Source organism: Brachyhypopomus gauderio, chromosome 8 (genome assembly GCF_052324685.1).
Source record: "Brachyhypopomus gauderio isolate BG-103 chromosome 8, BGAUD_0.2, whole genome shotgun sequence".
In the NCBI taxonomy this organism is placed as follows: Eukaryota; Metazoa; Chordata; class Actinopteri; order Gymnotiformes; family Hypopomidae; genus Brachyhypopomus; species Brachyhypopomus gauderio.
In genome coordinates, this window is record NC_135218.1 from 2,907,312 (window position 1) to 2,922,463 (window position 15,152).

At 37.8% G+C, this 15,152-nt stretch overlaps 1 protein-coding gene across 1 annotated transcript; it reads left to right on the forward strand.

Annotated features, from left to right (window-relative positions):
• Positions 1–8,764: 8,764 nt before the first annotated feature.
• On the forward strand, positions 8,765–15,068 carry abraa (actin binding Rho activating protein a). The gene is made up of 2 exons (XM_077013812.1): positions 8,765–9,403; positions 10,334–15,068. Exons 1-2 carry the CDS (start codon positions 8,810–8,812, stop codon positions 10,769–10,771), a joined length of 1,032 nt encoding a protein of 343 aa, XP_076869927.1. The 5' UTR covers positions 8,765–8,809; the 3' UTR covers positions 10,772–15,068.
• Positions 15,069–15,152: the final 84 nt, after the last annotated feature.

Here is a 15,152-nt window from a genome sequence, read left to right on the forward strand (position 1 = left end):
CTTTGAATTATGCAAGAGGTAGAGTTTTTGTGCTTGAACATAAAGCCCAGGTTAGGCCATTGTCAGACTGGCTTGTGTTGTCTTTTCTGGAAAAGATTCTTGAGCATCCTAACGCATCTTGAATCTGTACCAGCACCACTACAATACTGGAACTAGCAAACAGTCTGTTTGCAAGAGTCACCTATGCCTCATTGTTGGAGTTTGCAAAACCTCTAATAGCTATTTTGATTGTTGGATTGGATATTTCAATTAGATATTGCAATGTTTTATTGAACAGATAATGGAAAAGTGCTAACAGGAAGCCTAGTGATTAGTCTAAGGAGAAGCAGACATCATCAGTGCTTTATTTTGACCTCTGTATATTTTGAGTTACTCAGCCTAATTTTAAGTCATCTTTAAGGCTTTTGAATATGTCAGGGTTTAAATATGCTAAATGTGCTACTAGGCCTAGTAATACCCACTACCTATTTCTTGTAATTAATAAATAATCAAGAGGATTAATAAATAATTAAGAGAATGTGTATATGCCAACTGAACAGACTGTAAGTAGAGTGGTTGACATTGAAGCTAAACAATGCAATTTAATATAATTTCCTAAACTAAACTATGGTCTGTAGCTAATCATCTCACATGTCTAAGGAAAGTAATGTATGAAAGAAGGTATCACAACACATATGTCTATTTTACTGTGTTGTGGTATTGTTGCCATCAGAGGATGTGTCCACACGACTCATAACACACATAAACACACACACACACACACACACACACGTGAGCGCGCACGTCTACATAAACAATTACATTGCTTTTTTAACCATAATTCTAGTTTTATTGATTCATCAATATCAAATAAATGTAATGTTGTATACCACATACATCAGATAACAGATTAGATTATTCCCAGAATGTCCTATTACGAGACTCTGAAGCAGCACACATATTAACAAAACGATTTCTCCGAAATGCAATGGCTTGCGTTCCTTCCAACTCCATGCTGTGTGCTACATGAAGTAATTCTAGCCCCGTGCCTGTTTTTAAATATAGCGTTCGTTCCCCTCAACTTTTATTGCATGTTCCCAAAATGCCTACAGTACAGGAGGGTGTGATGAGTAGGGGAGAGTGGGGTGATTTGTGCCGGGGGGGAAGTTGTGCCACCCCCTGTTTCATGCTGTAAAGAAGAGAGGTTTTTTGCCTTTCAAAGTAAAATTTCTATGATGAAGGATTTTTGATTGTTGTGTCTGAACAGTTATAGAGAAAAACATTTTACACATGTTTTAGTGCTTTGGTAAGCTACAATATGAGTCTATGCAGCTAGCATGATTTTAGCCTAAAATTACTGGATGATGCATTTTTTCCCAAATGGTGGGGTTGGGGTAAGTTGTGCCAGTGGCTCAACTCACCCCCACTTGTGAATATTTGAAATATATTCTTTTTTTTTGTAATTGTACATTGTATTCTTATATTTAATCACTTAAACTAAAACTATGTGTCTTAATTTTAGACCCAAAATAGAAATTCATGCCACGGAGTTATAAGAGGAAGACATGCAGGGCCTCTACTCCTCTAGAGGACATGGACAGAGCAGTGAAAGAGGTGGAGAAGGGAAGTCTATTGGTCAGGTGCTCATTATCAGTTATCACAATGCAGATAGTCAAAATTGGGTACTTATTTAAAGCGTATAGCTTCAACTTATGCAAATGTAAATGTAAACTGCAATGGCTCAATAAGGGACAAATTAAGAGATATGCTAATTATGCTAATAAACTTTTAATATTTTCTACTGTTTTTGTTTCATTTTGAACTGAACTTTGTTCTGAAGTGTTAGGCCTTGTTTAAGAAAATTGACCTTTGGTGTGCTCATGTGGCACAATAGGCTTGTAGAAAATTGGCCTTTCATGTTGTAAAGTAACTTTAAATAAACCTTAAATTAGTAATTTTGTATTGAATTTGTCTAGCTTTTATATAGCATTACAGTTCTTGAGATCAAAATATATTGTTTTACTTCAGTAATCAATGGCACAATTTACCCCAATATATTCTCTCCAATGGCACAACTTACCCCGCACTGGGGGCAAGTTGTGCCATGAGTCCACTTTTTTTCAAAAAGCTGTATTTCGTGAATACTATAATTCACATCCAAAGTGACTGATTCCAGGGATGCCCCACATCCTGAAATACATGTACATATTTTAGTTGGAAGCATTACTATCATAGTCTCACTTTAAAATCACTTTAAGTAAAAACTGGCACAACTCACCCCACTCTCCCCAAGAGAAAAATATTTGGTAAAGATCTCCCCAGCGTCTCTAATACGCTCTTACCTTCACAGAAATGTGCATGGAATAGCCTGTCCATGTGCCACATACCATCAAGTTCAGTTACTGTCTGAGATGTCAAATCATCTGTGAACTATTTTATTACATTTTAGCAGTAACCGACCTTGCAGCGTAACAAGACATGCTCTACAAAATTACAAACAACCAACCCATTAAAATCTTCTTTATGTAGCTGGTGACACCGTTTCTAAATTTATTAATCGCGGGTTGTGATTGATCGGGAGTTCATCAATAAAATTGAATTTATTAAAATTTTAATATTTTCCACAATAAGTGGCTGTAGAAATCGTAGACAAATTTTAAATGTAGTTTTTATTTTTACTAATAACTATACCATAAAGAAGATCAAATCGAATGTGTTAATAATAAGAAAAGCCATGCGTGTGATTGCTGCCAGGTGACGTTAGGTATGTGCACACCAGAGCTCAGTCGTGTGTCTCTCCAGTCAATCTCATGCATGCACTTCAAAACTGATTGCACATATTGATTTGACTCGTAGCAAACGCGCGCGAAAGAGCGCGCGAGATGGAGGAAGAGGAGGGGCTGGATAGAACAGGAAACAGACCACAGCGTGAGGAAGATGGCGGGATGAAGGGCGGCGGAGGAAGAGACAGAGGGCCGGCCTGTTTTCTAGCGCCGGCAGGTGCTGGTGTCGTCAGAGGACTGGAAGGATCAGCTGTGTCTGACTCACACAACATGACTCAGTGACTATGCCAGTCTCTCTCGTGAACGCGCCTAGACACACGCACACGTACAATCACTTCAGCATTCATCATTACAAACCTATCCATGAAGTATGTACACACACACAAGCGCACATACGGAAGAGAGAAATGGCAACATCTTTTTCATCTGCTGATGACAGGCGCTTATGCAACTTTGGCATTTTTGGTTAGTTACAGCCCAGTTGGATAGGAGGACTAAATTGGGGCACTGATCTGAAAGACTTCAGAATGAACTTCTAAATGTCATGCAGATATCTGCAGTGGAAACTGGATTCAGATCTGTAGTGTCATGCTAAATTCTCTACCCTATTTAAATAAACCAAAATGGTGTCATATCCACTGTGTCTATTATGGGCTGATTTGAAAAGCAAGAAAATTGCAGATTGTTGTTAAACTTAATTCCTATGATTCAACCCCATTCACTTTTAATGCTGCAAGATAAGGCTCTTACTGAAGGACTATGCTAGATTATACGATTTGTGTCAAACCTTGCAGAGACAGTCCTAAAGGATTAGTCTCATTTTATTAAAGCTTTCATCACCTAATTTTCTGAGCAGTACTTCAACTCTCTGTGTCCTTCAGTAGAAATGTCACAATGAAATCCACCGAATATCAGTGGGTTTGTTTCACTGCTTTAGTTGGTGTTTCCTTTGATGATGTATGACCAGGAACTAATACAGTTAAATAAACACAATGCTACTGTGGTGTCACCATATGTTAAAACAAGAAAGGTGTCATGTCAATGAAACACATGATGTTTCAGATGGCATGCCAGTCTGAGGAGGTCATATTACACTGAAGGTAGAGAAGGTTTCTAAAGCTGGTGGTGGTCAGAGGTTTTCTGCTGTAGTTGCCAAGTACCAGGAAGGAGCGTTGCATGTGGACAGGCCTGTGCAGGTTTCTTTCACAACACCATTATGCCAGCAGTTCAACTGATCACACTGTGAATGGAAACTTAGCATGACAGCTAATTGGCTTAAATAGAACCAAAGCATGCTTGCTATAGACTACGTATAGACCTAGCTGGGCCACCCAATGGCGGATGTGTTCCATTTTGAGTCTTGGTCCTCCCAAGAATTCTATCTAAACCCCACCTAGGGAGTCCCTGGCTTGCTCATTAGGGATCTGGACCTTGTAAAGCTGCTTTGTGACAACATGTGTTATATAAAAAACACTATATAAATAAATTTGACTTTGACGTTCGGTTTCATTAACAATTCACCAATTTAGCATAGAACTTTCCCTTTAAAGTATAACTAATCAAAATCTAGCAGTATTTGTTAATCAAGATTTTGCCTTTTTCTGTATAAATGTGATTCTTGTTGTATTCCATTCGTGTGGTTATTGTAACTGATCAATGATACAATGCCTAAATAATCAGTACTTTTCAGAATCATATTAGATATGTCACAGCTCAGTTTACTACACTCATTATGTCACTGTTATTTGACTGTATTTATCAGGGACAATGAATACTGATCAAGAAAATATCCTAGCATCATTCAACTGGCTAATGTCCGGCTCTAGTCTTTCAGATCTGATGTTATGACACGCCTTCCTAATTTAAGTTTACTATTTTTTACTATTATAGAATTCAACTTATACTATACTATAACTTATACTATACTAATCACTATATTATTATTATACTACTTTCAAGATATTACACGATTCAAGATATTACATTCAATACACATTAAATTCACCAAACTCATTAATAAAATTCTTGAAAAGTGATTAAATTCTCTATCAACTTCTGTCTGGTTATTACAATGTTTTGCATACATGAACCATGATATCATCTCTTTTCTATAGGTCATTCATAAGTTGCCAAAAATAAAGGCAAATAGGAAATAGGTACAAATATGCTTGTTGACTCATATGTGTTCAGTCTATTTTTAAATATGAGATATCCAGAGAGAGACAGAGAGAGTTAGTTGGGCAGTTGTAGCGACAACCCACAACGAGTCTCATACCAAAGTTACTGCAAAGCAAGATAAAAATACTGTAGGGGTGTTAGCTCAAGGACTGACAATTGTAGGGCAGGAGTCATTTCAATTCATCTGGAAGGTCTGCTGTAGGGGCTGTAATATCAATTACAAGGCAAATGTAAATTAGTCATGGTAAGCCTCTAAAATCATAGCCATGTTGATTTAGGAAAAATGTCAACAATGTCATCTAAAGCCCTCATCACATTAGTGATACCATTATAGAAAGGGTGTTTAATACTAGTCAAATCTCATGCATCTCTTGTACAAAGAAAATAGCCCTAAGGCCATTTACAATGAGATTATGCCTGAGTCAGAATTTAAGGAATATATTGAAGGAGTCAGAAAAGCCTAGAATTTTATAAGGATTTCTCTCAGTATAAGTGGTAAACAATGATGATAAAACTGATTTACCTTGGTTTGGCAGCATTTATGACTTACATAGAAGTGCTCCAGAAATGTTGTCGTATCTTCATGGCAGTGCCCTAATTCCCCTGCAGCTGGATAAATGCTAAACATTATCATATTGGCCTAATTAAGAATTCCAAGCAGACAGAATAATATTAAGATAATGACCAAAATTCAGGTGTGAAATAACTCATAGAGAGAGTCAAACCTAGAACAAGTCACTCATGGTATTGTGCGTGATTGTGGGGTGATACATTCAGTTCAGACACCTCTCAAATTTTACATTCCCTTTAAAAAAAATCAAGTATGCTCACTGAAAAGAAATCAGCCCTGGGACTGAAAGGAAAAGGTTCATGAAAGGTTTACTGGCCTGTTGGCACTGAACAGCCCAAGAAGTAAACAAGAATTAGTACAATTTGTAGTACAATTGTTTTCTAATTGTTTTGACAAAATGCCAGTTGTATTGCAGATATTACCCAGCCTCTTGTGACAAAATATAAGCACAAATAGAAACACAATATGTTTTGACTAAAACAAGCATATTATTTAATAAATGAAGCAAAGACTATGTCTAGTGGACATATTAATATCTTCAGAATACACTTTCAAAACATGGTGGGGACATGTTTCACCACGTCCCCAGCGTCCTCCACATAAATTACACTGAATACATTTGCCCCAGCACATGATGCTTGTTGAAAAGTAGCTTGGGATTAATTGCCCTCCAAATTCAGTCATAAGATTCTGGGATCTCAACTGGATATCATCATGATAGTATTAACACATTTTCTGTCTACACCCCTAGTGTGGTGGTGGGAGTCTGTTCAGAATACCTTTATTGTCTTTATTCCAAGTGCCATACTTGTGGTAACAGAAAAGAATCTAAAAAAACTATAATTTACATAAATGACAAATTGTGATCATTTACATAAATGATAAATTGTGCTCTTATCACAATGTTGGGCTGGTTTGCTAATAGTAACTTAAAGGTAGTTTCATTAATTAGGACTTTGTAAGTGAATAAGTTGCTACTGCTTTTTTATTCAGGAAAACCTAAACCAATTCCCGAACACAATTTCAGATATTAAGGCTATACTACCTAGTCAAAATCAAGTAAAATCAAGGTTATTTGCTTTTTACAACAGCCATTGTCACAAAGCAGCTTTAATCATGTCAGAGTTCAGGCCTGAAGACTCAAAGGGTTCAAGAGTGGGGGGGGGGGGCATCCTCTTCTGGCCACCACAATAACTACAATGGAAACATTAAATAGCAACATAAGTAAAGAGAAACAAAAAGTGAAGAGCTGCCCTTCATGCATCAGGAGGAGTAAAAGTCAAAGATGACACACCGACCGTGGACCTAGAGATGTTGGTCACTCACCAGCTCACCTACCGTGGACCTAGAGATGTTGGTCACTCACCAGCTCACCTACCGTGGACCTAGAGATGTTGGTCACTCACCAGCTCACCTACCGTGGACCTAGAGATGTTGGTCACTCACCAGCTCACCTACCGTGGACCTAGAGATGTTGGTCACTCAACAGCTCACTTACTCATTTCTGCCAGGTGCAGTAGGCTGTTACTTTACCGTAATAACCCACAAGTTAGAAAATATAATTGCAGTCATTTAAATGAAACGCAGTAATACTGTATATAGGCAGTAAAGGATGGTTTGTATGAAGCACTATATCCATATTTGATTTTAAGTTTTTGCATGCTTAATTAATGTATGTATATATCACTCTATTCTGTGTGTGTGCATGTGTCCGTGTGTGTTTATTACTGCCACCAGTATACCCATATGGGACATGTATTTTATCCATGTTCTCTTTACTTATGTTGCTATTTAATGTTTCCATTGTAGTTATTGTGGTGGCCAGAAGAGGATGCCCCCCCCCCCCCCCCCCCCCCACTCTTGAACCCTTTGAGTCTTCAGTTTTTTTTCTGTTAGCGAGTTTGCAATTTCCTTATCCATTTCTTCCTCACTGTGAAATTTAATTTGGATACTCAGTAGGCTTCCATGTCAACCATCTTTTAATCCATTTTACAGGAATGTGAGGTCAGTATTGCTTTGGCTAGTCTAAGGGGTTTTAAATACACATGAGAGGCGACCTGCGGTGCTGTGTGAGTGTGTCTGGCTGACAGTGTCAGCACTGATGTAAGTAACGCTCTCATCCTGCATTACACTCCTCCGTGTGTGACTCACCCCAAAAGGGAGGAAGAGCATCTGTAGCGAAGACCCATTCATTTCTGTCACCACAACTGTGCTGCCTCAAGCAGCTAAAACAAGCAATGCTGTAAAAAAAACACGGGTGAAAAACGGAATGTTCTTTTCTCCTAGATGTGAATCCAGCTGATAATCTTTTGGTATGTTTAAAAAGCAAGGACAATAATAGATGGCATCCCACTTGTTATGTGGAAAATAGAATTAAGGCAATATTGAATATGCTATACCAGACCATGTGTTGATTTTAAATAAAGTGTTCATGTTTAAACATGTATTGGGCTCTGCCAAATAATAAATTCTTGTGGAAATGTTCAGTTCAGCAGTTTACATATACCAATATAGAATTGATGTCCATTATAATATACTTCACTTAGTTTATTGAATTTAAGGGTTTTTTTGTCTAAAAGTACTACTGAGATCTTTTCCTCCAGGTTGTGGAGCTACTTTTGTGCTTCATGTTTACTCATTACCCCTTTCTTAACATTTTAGGGCTTTAATCTCACAAATGATGATTCTTAAATGATGTATTATCATCTGTGTGGTGTAAATAGAGCAGACTTGTTATAGAGTCTTTGGCTCGTCCCAGATTTGCTGCACATGACTCTCCTCCCTAAAATAGCCTGGCTCATGCTTTCAGAACAGGCCTGTGTATCAATCAACGGAAGACACAACATGCACATTGCAACAGCCAAAATGCAAAAATAGCCTTTCACATACAGTGTTGGCAAGCTCCAAAAAGCATTCAGTAGCAATGCATAAGGCTGTACTTGGAGAGGCCTTTTAATCAGTGACCAAAGTTATCTTTGTGATGCACTTTTTATTTATAAATGCATTACAGAACATGCATGTGACTCCTGAATGAAGACACGCAGCCTTGTCTGTTGTGGTATGATATTTTTATTTGATTACAAAGAGGGACGGGTGAGGCAACACTTCTTGGCATGGCCACCTGCCCCTCCTTTGCCCTCACAGGGCAAACATTCTGCTAATATGTTGGGGGTCGCGGTGGTCACCATATGCATAAGAGGAATGTTGTACCTCCCACCTCTGGGGAGGTACTTCCTCTTTAGTGACATATTAAAAGCCCCATGTCCTGCCGAGATCTTCCAAACAGAGTTCACTAGCCATGAGTTTGACCACCACTCAGAGTCGGCCCTTTAGCCGAGCTGTAAGGAGGATCAGAGTGGCGGCTGCAGTGAGCAGCCTAGCCAAGAGCTGGCAGACCTGGGCAAATGAGCACACCAGCAAACAAGACACAATCCCCTCAGGGTGGATTCCTGACTCCATCATCGAGCAAGCCAAAGAGAAGGAGAACGAGAGAAGTGAGGTCAAGCTCCTGGTCACGCCACGTGTCTTCGCAACGAATGGCGAAGACGACGGTGGCAGTAGGATCAAGACGTGCTTGGTGAGCAAGACCATCACACCAAAGCACAGTGAGAGCAGCCAAGAATCGGTGAACTCCATCAAGGAGAAGATCCATACCAATCAACTGGCACCTGAGGAGCCTAGAAACTGCCTGAATAAATCTCCCACTATAAGGCGACACTGTGTCGGCAAGGCAGCAGCCCTGACAACGTCCCTGAAAAAGAGAGGAGAGAAGAGCATGTCTCGCAGCAGTAGCACAGAAACAGAGGACAGCGGACTTGGAGAAGATGCGTCACTAAGTGACAACAGCGATCAAAGCGAGCTTGAACAAAAGATACCAATTAGCAGAGCCAAGGTAGGGTCTGTGTATCACACATATTTCATTGTTTACAGTATTATTCCACTCATCATGAACTTTTTAAATAGGGGAAACAAGGCACTACATTTTTTAAATCAAAAGTTTAAAAGCAAAGCGCGTGAATGTGATTCGCTACTGACCATCTAACTACTGTCCCCACAGTGTCAAAATTTTCCTAACCCACACCACCCCAAAACACACACTCATCTTTCTGTAACTCATGAATAATTTTCCACCTAAATGACATCAGAGTATTCTGAATATGTCCTTGCAATGGAATATATGCAAATAGAATACAGTAGATGATTTATCTATCTGACCTTCAAAGAGTGCCGCATAGCTCCCTGAACTTGATGAGTGAGAACTCTCACAGCAGTGTCAGTCTGCTATTTACTTCACTGCTCTGGCTGTTGGCCTCTAGTCTCAAGTTTAATGTGACACATTCTCCCTGGTGCACAGAACCGGGAATAAGAGTCTTTTAAGACGTCACAAGAAATACCAAGCAGTTACAGTCTCACACATGCAAGAAGAGAACAGTACAGTGTGAGCTTTGGCAAATGATGAGTTGACTCACTCTGCTCATAAACAAGACTTGAATGAGACACTATGCCTTTTAATTCCCCAACTAATAACATTGGAAGCTAGAAAAATCCATCCCATACAAATTAGCATAACAAGAAGAACATTTTTTCTCTGATTGTACATCTGTTACTCTGTAAAACATCAAAGTTTGTTGGTGAACTATAAGACATTACTCCAAGTTATCATATCAGAAAGGTTCTAAAAAGTTCAGTTACCTTCAGAATATACGGAATAAAAATGTATTAATATATTCACCATACTATAAGTGGGTAAATATTCAATTCAAATCTCTGATACTTGTTCAAATTGTACAAAAGTAAATTTTTATCACTCTGTACTTTGCAGATAAAGGTTACTACAATGGATGACCTGAAGAACAAATGGAAGATGTTTGCAGAGCAGCACACTGAGGGTCAGAAACTCAACCCTTTTAGCGAGGACTTCGACTATGATCACGCCATGGCCACCCGACTCCGCAAGGGTGATGCAGGCTATGGTCGCCCCAAGGAGGGCTCCAGAACAGCCCAGCGAGCAGATCGAGCCCAGAAGCACATCCGTCGTGAAATGGACGAGATGTGCTTCATCATCCGTGACATGGGCACGAGGGACAAGCAGGGCTGCGTTTATGTGACTTTTGGCCGCCTATTCGACCGCTATGTCAAGATCTCTGATAAGGTGGTTGGAATTCTGCTGCGCTGTCGCAAGCACAAGATGGTGGACTTTGAGGGAGAGATGCTGTGGCAGGGCCGCGATGATGATGTCATAATCACCCTGCTGGTATAACGTTCTGGGCTAGTGATGATTCTAGCACAACCAACTAGCATGTAGTCAGAGGCTAAATAACGTAACCAGGTGAGCTTCACAAACAGTGAACATATTTTAAATTATGCAAAGTACCACCAATATATGCCAGTATGTGTATCCATAAACTGAATTAAGTTCATTGTCTCTCACCAGCTTATATTTATTAGTAACAATTATAGCAACTTCAATAATTACTTGATCATTGTCAAATAGTTTATGCAAAATTGCACTTTCATGGCTGGTTACTTACATTTCAGAGGTGAGTGAGTAAAACAAAACACAGGCTGACCTACATTTGTTCAAATCTATGAAACTCATGGTCATTTATAATAGTGGAAATGCTGTAAAAACAATTTGGAATTACCTCAGTGAGCAAATCTAAACACAGTGTTCTGAATATTGAGTAGAACTGTTATTAGACATGCCCCGTATAGTTAAGATATCTTAATATGGGATTAGTGTTGTGCTTTTCATTCTCTATTATGTGGGAATGGGCTTAAAAGATTCATCCATAATAATGCTGAACCAAATAACTGAAATCTACCTTAAAAATCAAAACTACTAAGTTTTGTTTGTATGATGGAAATAAGAACATTAATTCACTTAAAAAAAACAAAAAAAAACAATCATAATTCTGTGTGAGGCACTACTTTAAAAGTAAAATAAATTAAAAAGACTACAGAGTGTCATGCTATGCTTTGAAGCAGCATCAGAATACGTTTGTACATGCCAGTAGAGTTGGCCATTGCTCCAAGATCACACAAGGGAGGAGCAACTGTCATATTGAGCTGTGACATGAAACCCCAGCCTCAATGTCTAAAAAGATTCAACACATGATGAACTTGCTGGACCTGTATGGAGTCAAATTAGGGACTTTAATGGTGACGAAAAAAAAATAATATCGCAAATATAAGATTAGCATTTTGCATTTTACGTTCCTAATTTGTTTCTGCAATACTTTCTCCCTTTTGCGTTTCTTTCTTTTCTTTGCGCGTCACTGCTTTTCTTTGCGTCTCGCATTTTACGTTCATAATTTTTTTTTGCGCTTCTCTCTTTTCTTTGCTCCGGTTTTACCCTCTGTGTGGGGGCGTGGAAAGAGGCGTGGCCAAGAGCGAAAGGCGTGCTGTGAACGTTCAGCGTCATCAGTTGAACCACACAGCACTGCAATTTGGTTACTGGTATCAGGGCAGACGGTCGCCCAGCTGGACCACAGGTATATGCGTGCAGACATAGACATCAGGTGCTAAAGCACCACCAACTCTGCCCTTTATCAACGAAAGTGCCCTTTTAAAACTTCGTTTAAAATATATATATTATTATTATTATTAACATTTTACTGAGGTCGGTTTGAAATGATCTTTTGAAAACCTGAGCGAATAAAAACAATGCCCTGAAATGCGCCACCACCTCGCACACACCCGACCTCTCTCTTCCTTTAACACCAGATGCGCTGCTGCAGCAGTTCAGTTCAGCGAGTGGAAGGAAGCTGAACTGACGCTGAACGTTCACAGCACGCCTTTCGCTCTTGGCCACGCCTCTTTCCCCGCCCCCACACAGAGGGTAAAACCGGAGCAAAGAAAAGAGAGAAGCGCAAAAAAAAATTATGAACGTAAAATGCAAGACGCAAAGAAAAGCAGTGACGCGCAAACAAAAGAAAGAAACGCAAAAGGGAGAAAGTATTGCAAAACAAAAGCAGCAACATAAAATGTGAAACGCAAAGAAAAGAAAGAAACGCAAAAGGGAGAAAGTATTGCAGAAACAAATTAGGAACGTAAAATGCAAAATGCTAATCTTATATTTGCGATATTATTTTTTTTTCGTCACCATTAAAGACCCTAATTTGACTCCATAGACCTGTTGGTCTATGATAAATTGTGCAGCTATTTTGTATTATTTTCTTTTGTTGTTGTTAGCCTTATATTCAAACTTACATGTTTTGTTCAATTTAACTTAATTAATTATTTATTTGTTTTCCGAATCCTTTCATTATTGAATTGTTCAGAAATGGCAAGGGTGAATTTTCAATGTGAATACATCTTTCAAAGTGAAAGAATGGTAATCTTCTAACAGAAGCATTTTTTGTAAATAATTGGAGTTTAGCAGTTTTTTGATTGATGGGTAGGTTATACATATCTGTAGGCCTATCTAGTTTAAAATCCATTTGAGTCTTATTTTAAAATGATGTCTCTTTTGCTTGCTCCTTAAACATATTTTGAAATTTCTCATTCAAGTAAAAATGTTTTAGAAGCCAGTCTGACAGAATAATAAACTTACAAAAATTGCAACTAAAAATGATCATTACATTTTTTTGAATGTTGGCTTTGTCAACATTCAGCACAACATTCAGCACAACATTCATCACAACATTCAGCACAGTAATATTAGATTTTCAAGGTTGACCTGGAATTTCTCCACCCATCAATGTGCTGGCAGTTCTGAAATACACTGTGCAGAAAGCCAATAATAATCATCCTTTTAAGCTCCGAACCATTAGCCTGTATTACAACTATGTTGTTGAGAGATTCAGTTACATGGTAGTGAGACAATAAATCATTGCTAATTTTGCTAAGCTGAATTTTGGGATATTTGGCACTACTATCTTTTAAAGCATCTTAACTATTAAACATTGAATTTATACAGGTGAGCCAGCTTGAATTGAACTGCTACGCATTATAGCCCATGCAGACTTCGGTCAGCGCTGAATCAATCATCAATCACTCTCTTACTACAGGGCCGCATTTTGTAAATCGGAGTAAACTAGTTTATTCTTTACAACAATTTTCAACAGATTAACAATTCACCAAATTGTGCATTACTCAACTATGTCATGTTATTCAAAGGGGTCAAATTTACATATAATTAATTATAAGGGATTAAACATGTTTCTACAAAAAGAAAATAAAATTATCACAGCGTCACATTAAGGAATATGTTGATTTCTGTCATCATAACCAACATCACCACCATCACCAGCCTCTAGAAAAACAAATGATATGTTTGCTTTAAAAAAAAAGGTAGTGACAATTTAATGACAATGACAAAATAAAACAAATCTCAAAGATTAATATATAAGAACACCTTTAAAACTTTACTTTCAAGTATTACAATTGGAATCTTTTTAAAACCTCTGGTAATCACATTCTTGGCATTAAAACTTGCTTCACACTATTATTTTTAGCTACATATTCAGACATTTTAGAATAGATATATTTGTACATTCATTATTATTAAGGTTCATTATATTTCAATATTTCATCAATTAAAGTAACATATCTGCAATTAAATTATTCAATAAACTAATTTCAGAGGAGTTGATTAAAGATAATTGATAAACATCAATAAAATTTTCAAACAATTGTATACATTTCTGTATTCTTTTTACATTAATTATGGGCATACCTTATTTAACTCATTTATTCAAAATACACTCTTGACAATCATTAATTTCAATTTTAGTCCCCTCCAAAATCTAATTTTACTTTTAGTTAATTTCATCAATCCCCATGTAACAGCTGAACACAGAGATTACAAAAATAAGACATAAATAAGACAAGATTACATAATCCCTCAGAGGAGGTTTGAACCCTGAAGTAATGGTGTGATTAATTTGCTCTGGGCTGAACATATTTACATGACATATTTTGAAAATGAGACTAATATCCAACTTCTACTGAAACAAACGTGCACTTAAATTCCTGACAATTCCTCTCCTATAGTAAGCACAGAATGACAATCATTCATAGTAATGTTTTCTTTGTAGGTTAGCAAACAATATTTCATTGGATTTGTTTAACACCTCCGACACTGAATTACAAGTAAAATGTTTTTGGCATAAAACTCCAGAAATCCAGAGACAAAATTCCAGAGACACAACATTCATTTTCTGATGCATTGTGCTCTGTGTATTCATTCACAAATGTAAGCTAATGTTGTATTGCTACATGAACTCAGTACTATCGAACATGATGCATGAATGGCTTGGCTTTGTGTTTGTCTCCATTATACATGCAGTAGTGCCTCAGAATGATCCGAGAATACTGCTTCTTATTGCTTTCAGTGATGAACATGTTCAATTACCCCAAAAAGAGAAAATGGCAATGTTCAAAATGGAATGGCTTGATTAACCCAAGTCAGCTTAGACTGAACAGTCCTTTTAAGGTGTGCTTGCTGGACATCAGTAACTCCCTTTATCACTTAATTGAAAAGCCCCAATAGCTATGTAATATATTGTAAATCAAACGTTTCCTCAGCACTATTTCAGCTTTTTTAAAAGTTGCCAGCATGTGAAAAAGGTCTGTTTTCATTTTAGAACAAGTTTAGAGTTCATGTTAAGTCCCTCTGATTCCAAACTCTTCATTAA

What these genes read in the sequence shown, in the direction of transcription:
- abraa (XM_077013812.1), top strand. Translation starts at nt 8,810, where the DNA reads ATGAGTTTGACCACCACTCAGAGTCGGCCCTTTAGCCGAGCTGTAAGG. An exon ending in TACCAATTAGCAGAGCCAAG is followed by an intron (nt 9,404 to 10,333) that starts GTAGGGTCTGTG and finishes TGTACTTTGCAG; the next exon opens with ATAAAGGTTACTACAATGGA.